General features: G+C 39.3%; 1 protein-coding gene across 1 annotated transcript; it reads left to right on the top strand.

Moving 5' to 3' along the window:
- Positions 1 to 4,388: 4,388 nt before the first annotated feature.
- LOC130614487 (acyl-coenzyme A diphosphatase FITM2-like) lies at positions 4,389 to 6,121 on the top strand. The gene has a single exon (XM_057435917.1). It carries the CDS (start codon positions 4,511 to 4,513, stop codon positions 5,348 to 5,350), a length of 840 nt encoding a protein of 279 aa, XP_057291900.1. The 5' UTR covers positions 4,389 to 4,510; the 3' UTR covers positions 5,351 to 6,121.
- Positions 6,122 to 6,355: the final 234 nt, after the last annotated feature.

Genomic DNA, 6,355 nt, shown 5'->3' with positions numbered 1-6,355 from the left:
CGTGTCGTTGGACATAGGATCACAATGTTGTGAAAGTGTTGCTTGTACAAATTTTTGAGAAGATCTAGAATGCGTTTAGTTTTTCTACACGATGTGGGACCGCTAAAGATAGCTGTGTGCGGCTCTTTAACATATCTAGGTTTTAGGTCATCTATTAAAAGTTTAGTATACTAACCAAGCACACTAGACTACTCTGTGATGAAGTGATTGTCCTTGCTTATGTTTTCACTTGCCCACATAGGCTGAGTATTCAGTTAAGGCAGCCTTCTTGTTACTTCTACAAGTGATTGCTTCTTCTCATTTTCTAAATACTTTAGGGGTATTTTGTGGTTGATATACTACTCGTATTAATTGTTTCAAGACATGCCTGGAACGAATTGTGCCTTTATATGGACTCAAAGCGTGTCAATATTGCAAACAAAATGCCACAAAGAACTGAGTTCTTTGTTACGCTGCAGTGCTTGGTGAGGTTGAGCTCGAACAACGTTTGCAAGATGTTCAGCAGGGTTGCGTATGGGGAAAATTCACCTTTGTTTACCATGTTCACATACTTGATAACCTCCTCATTCTCTGCATGGGAATCTCATCTTACCGTGTTGACAGATACCCACACCTTCGCATTCCTTGCACTTTGATCGAATCTTTTGATGCGCACATCTTGTACGTCGCTTGCCGCTTTGGCAGCATCCAGGCACTTGATGCATTGATTTGTCTGCTGTCCGTTACGTTTGACACTGAGATTTTCTAGTAGCAAAATGCTTTACATTGTGTGAATTGCCATGTCTCTTCCATATTTGTTGTTATGGAATGTGCGCATCATTGAATAAATAGATATAACAGCTGATATCTTCGGTAACCGTTGGCCTTCTTGTTGATATCCAAGGTGATACCGTTTGACAGTATCTACAGAGGTCTCCCGCTATCATGGGTTATACGATCAGGAGACGAACGGAAGTCCACAAAACTATCGGTCATAAATTGCCCTATCGTGACTATGGAATGATGAAGATATTAACAATTTGTATAACATGATCCTTTCAGACCATTACATGTAAGTAGAGTTCGTTCGGCTCACCTTTTTGCTCCGGAGTGCTCGTTTGAAAGGTAGTGCTAAGCGACTGTACCGTGAGACCATACCACTTGCAAGACCCTCGTTATTTACCTTCAAACTCCAGTAGCATATTGCTTATTTTATACGTGGCATCGTCAAGCTTTGCCACGGTAGATTCTGAGGCAACTGTATCCGCGTCCTTGATCACTGCAAAATGCGCTGCAAAATGGAGAGAAAACTGATGTCGATCATGTAATGTAGGTGGTAAAAAAACAGATTCGGCGTGAGCTCAATTATTTCTCATCTTTGGCGCCCTTATATTACCATCTTGGGATTGATACCCTCAAGGATCAGGTTATTTTCGCGTTCAAACTTGAGCATCCACAGGTATCCCTGTATACGGCGAACACAATATAGTCGTTGATGTTCTACACTTTGTGTCGTTCAACGCGATATATATATTCTGTACGATGCTATTTCCAATGTTGCTCACGATGATACGCTGGTTCAGTTAATTCCACATCAAACAAGGGCTTGAAACCTCCAGTATAAATGACGTCATTTTGACACATATTAGGCATGTTCACGTACAAGTGCTGGACCTACCAGAACCTCTGATAAGCCTGGTACTAGTTCTACTCGAACGCTGTAATAGCAACGGATGCAGGAGGAACAGGTAGGAGATCCAGATGCAAGGTCGCCTTATCCTTGAGGGTGTAGATATAACTGATGCTGTGTATTAGAGCAATGGGGAATTTCGAACAGTCCCTGCAATAGCGAAAATTCTAAAGGTACGCCTTGTAAAAGAGCTAGGGTTTGATAACTATACCACTACACCTAGGAAGGTAAAGGATGAGGCTCAGCAGCTAATTAACAAGGTGGATCAAATGCAGAAAAACCCTAAGACGTTAAAGCTGGATGAACTTGTGGATGTTGTGGATAGAACACAAACCTGTTATTACCGAACAGGAACGAAAGTGTTTAAACCTGAAACTCCAAACTATTCGCGGTAACATTAAAATGTTAACAGGCAAGATGACCACCTATGATACCAAAACAGAAATAACTGAGGCCAAAATAAAGAAACTAGGGCGAATGAAGTGCAGTCAGAAATATCCGTGGAGCTGAAACAACGTTGGGAGGATGACATGAACGATGCTAGGAAGGACCTGAAACGATTCCAAGAGGAGAAGGAGGAAGTACGTAAATTACATTGGGTGTTATCAAACAAAATCCAGAAGCAGCTACAGGCGATTAAAGAGACCCTGTGAAAATGGCGGGAAGCTCTAATTTCTGTTCTTGGAGCTGTGGATCACCATCTTTAGCATCATCACTGCTGTCGGGATCCTAATGTCTACAACCGTACTATCAGTGACAGGTGGAAGTAAAGCAGCAAGTGCTGCAGGAGCAGATAGTAAAGGTTTTGTAGAAAAACAGCATGAGAGGCTTGGATGTTTTTTAAAATATCTCGCAAGCAAAGCAGGCGATGCCTTTAAATTCATGACACAGCCTTTCCTAATCAGAGTTGCTGCAAAATTGGCAGAGTTTGTTAGTAAACACTTGTACCTGGGTATTGTCAGTGCGACAGCACTTGCTGTGGCATACATCCGGTAGACTAAAAGATCGTAAGGACTTCCCTTTCGCGTGGATATTTTACAGGAAAGCACTAGACATCTTACTCTAGCCAGATATAAGCCAGAATGGCCAATAACACTCTTGTAACCAACACAACTTTGTTATCATCATGCTTTTGCGCTTCCTGTATCTGCGAGTGTCATTGCCCTGACTTTGGACTAAGTACCTCTATGAGCGTCTTTGTATGAGTTGGCTTCTTCTTCTAAACCTTTTTGTTAAGCCCCGACACAGAGGCCTCAGGCTTTGCCTGATTAACATTGACCTGTTTTCCAGGATTCACCGTGAAAGGTGCGATCAAAATTTTTCTGTTAGAGCTCTGGATTTAACCTATGTGTAGATTTATATCCGAAGGTAACATGTACACGCTTGGCCACGACACAAGTCACTGAAGGTTAGGTGTACTGTAGCACATTTTGAAAGGTTGTAAGATGTCTTCCTACGTCTTTCTTTCTCAAGACTATCAAGGAGGCTTTTGCCTGTGTTTGTGGGCTAAGTATCAACACTGCATACACACTTGCTAAGTTTAGTCCTCCGAGGTATTGTAGGAATGATGAACATAGTGTAGTCACCCTCAACTTGTTTCCATCACTCTCTGCTGGTTAACGATGAGCCTACTGCTCTGAATTTATACATACCCTAGGATCTTCACCATACTCGCGACATACTTGTGCAATTGCAGATGCCAAGTAAGGATTCTTATACTGGCTAAAACCATTATCGAAAGGCATGGGCACTTTCATCCTTTCGAGTATACTTCGCCTATGGCAGTAGACATGGAAGCCAAAGATGCTGTTGATAAGTAGTAAAAATCCTGTCATATGATTTACAGAGATCGCCATTGCTGTTGTAGCGCAATACGTTGCGAAATTGACCTGAATGCCTTAAAACTCCAACACATGCCTCTACCATGCAACGGACACGGGCCTGATGGTATACTTGGTAAACTCGAGGAATACTACTGGTATACGTTTTGCCCGTCGATATGTACAGATCTTGATGTTCAAGCTTTGTGATACCTAGGGGCCGTTCTCCTCGGTTTGACTTGTAATTAGCCCTTAGAGTATACAAGTACATGTTTATCTTTTCTTCTAGAAGAAGGATGAAGCAACTCTTAGATAGGGAGTTCTAGACGTCCTCTTCTCCAAGGTTTGTTGCCAGATGTCAAAACCAGTGACGCTTGAAGGTTTCTTTGCCATCAGCCTCGATTTCAAAAAGGCGAGAACCCCTTCTGAGAGTCCTAGCGTATTTAACGCTCATTTTGAGCTACGCAGACGCAGATAGGGTTCTGCCAAACAACTTCCTGTAGATCAAACGGCCCACAGAGCCCCATCTCCCTCCAATTTCTTTTACATGGCTGAGTTTAACCCGGGGCTATGATAACATTCATTCACCCATATTGAGTAGCCGCCAAGGGGAATTCAACCGGGTCTCCCTTATATAACCACCAAGCTACGGCGATGATTGATGTCCTTGGACAATCAAGAAGAATGGCCAGATTTTATAACGCCTGGTGGAAACATGACACTAAGCAAATATTTCAGGCCCTCACAACATCTTCTTTTACACGCCTTCTGGTGTCCCCGCTACAGTTATAAGAAGCAATAAATCGAGAATAGACCTATTTCAATACCTGAGCAAGTTTCGTAACGCGGAAATTTCGTCGCATGTGTAATAGACGTAATTGGATACAAGTGATTTAAAGACATTATCTGAGCCTACCATTTAAAAAAAACCAACTGTATTTGCAATATTACATGTTTGCTTGTCATATTGGTCTCATAACGTGGCACTTTTATACTCCTGTACTCAACTTTCTGCAGAAACATGGTGATGAAAGAAGGTTTTCAATGGTTGAAGAACAATCGCAAGAGATTGCAATATGTCTTAGTAATGCAAAGTAACGTCAAATTTACTCTTGTCTGGATGACATTTGTTATAGGCTCATTCTCTTACGACTTTGTTGCCTTACCACAATCATATTTTTCGAACAGGAGAAACATTTTTAATGTGCTGTTTGTTAAGAAAGGATGGGGATGGACATTTTTTGTGTTGGCTGGATATCTGTTTTGCATTTTATTAAAGAAGAGAGTGACAAACTTAAAAGTGTTTTATCAACATTTTTCTCGGCTTTTTGTTTTAACGTTAGCTTGGTTTATATCAACAAGCGTTTTTGATATTGTTGAAAATTATACTGGATCTTGTTTGGGTCAGGAAGTGTTGGATAAACTTAATTGCAAAGAAAATGGCTTTATTTGGAGTGGATTCGATGTTTCTGGTCATTGTTTTTTGTTGACATTTTGTATTTTGATTATTAATGAAGAATTACACAGTACAAATGCTTACAATTTGTCCTCCAATGATGAAAGTCAGTCGAATTACACTGAAGAAAAAAAAAGGAAGTCAATGAAATCAGTATATGGAATAGATATAGAGGAAAAGTATGTTGACCATGCGTTGGAAGTGTTATCAGTTATGCTGATTGTATTTATGTTGTTGTGGGAAGTAATGTTGTTTTTTACATGTGCATATTTCCATACATTGTTGCAAAAACTTTGTGGTATTATTGCAGGTGCTAGCTGTGCCTATTTATGTTATGACGTAATATTTAAATTGGAATCTGTATATGCGCCTAGCCCACCATCTGTTATTGGATTAAATAACTGAAACCAGACAAGGTTTTTATTTTTATGTAACTCAGTCCTTGTAAAAAATTGTGACGTTTAAAATGCTAAACATTTTAAACGTCACAATTTTTCGAACATAGTTGGAGTGTTGCAACTCGCGTCTGCCAACCTTTACATAACTGGATTGAGTTTAGTTGAATGTTGAAGGCTACCTCATCTCATGACAAAAAAAGTTTACCTAACTCGTTGAGATTCGGATGTTTTAATTTAACGATAACATTCATTTTGCATAATTATATATACTTTGGTTATAAGACAAAGTTTTTCTGTTCATTTGCTTTTATTGAGCTAACTTCTAAGATGTGGTAAATTCTGTTGCTGTGTGATCAAGTTTGCTATGCCATTCTGCAAAATACCTCACAGCCTCACTCTCATTTCTGAAAGCTTGAAGTTGCTCACAGAGCATATTTTAACAACTTTCACGGAGCCAATGTGACAAAGTTGTGAATATGTTTTTTTTGTTTTTAAACAACTTCATTTCTTAATCATGGTAACTGATTTTTATAGATGCTTTTAGCTTTAGCGATTATTGTTCTGTTACAGTTAAAATTGCATTTCTTTGGACTGTATTTTCACACATGGAAACAAACACCCTTTTTAATTCTTTAGGAATACATGATGTCCGAAAATGTTAGCGTCCGAAATATTTTGTAGTGCAAAGTTTTAAACGTCTGAAATCACTACTTGTTCAAGAACCATTTTGTTTGTAAGTTATCACTAATGAAAAGAACGTCTTTATCATCGCCATGTTATTTTTTTGTTTTTTTCGGCTTCTACTATTCTCCACATTATTTCGGAATGAGGGAGGACTCGTTTAAGAATTGTAAGGTTTTGCAAAGTGAAATTCGTTTATTTAGTCAAAATATTTAAATTTAATGTATGTATTTATAATTCTGATACTCTTTTCAGTAGATAAAATACTACAATCTAAAAACACCCCCTCTTTCTCCAAAAGTGACAAGGGAGACTTCGTATTGCCACACAA

This window comes from Hydractinia symbiolongicarpus, chromosome 11 (assembly GCF_029227915.1).
Source record: "Hydractinia symbiolongicarpus strain clone_291-10 chromosome 11, HSymV2.1, whole genome shotgun sequence".
NCBI classification, from domain to species: Eukaryota; Metazoa; Cnidaria; class Hydrozoa; order Anthoathecata; family Hydractiniidae; genus Hydractinia; species Hydractinia symbiolongicarpus.
Note: the sequence above shows the minus strand (reverse complement) of the source record. Positions and strands in the feature narration are given on the sequence as shown.

What these genes read in the sequence shown, in the direction of transcription:
- LOC130614487 (XM_057435917.1), top strand. Translation starts at nt 4,511, where the DNA reads ATGGTGATGAAAGAAGGTTTTCAATGGTTGAAGAACAATCGCAAGAGA.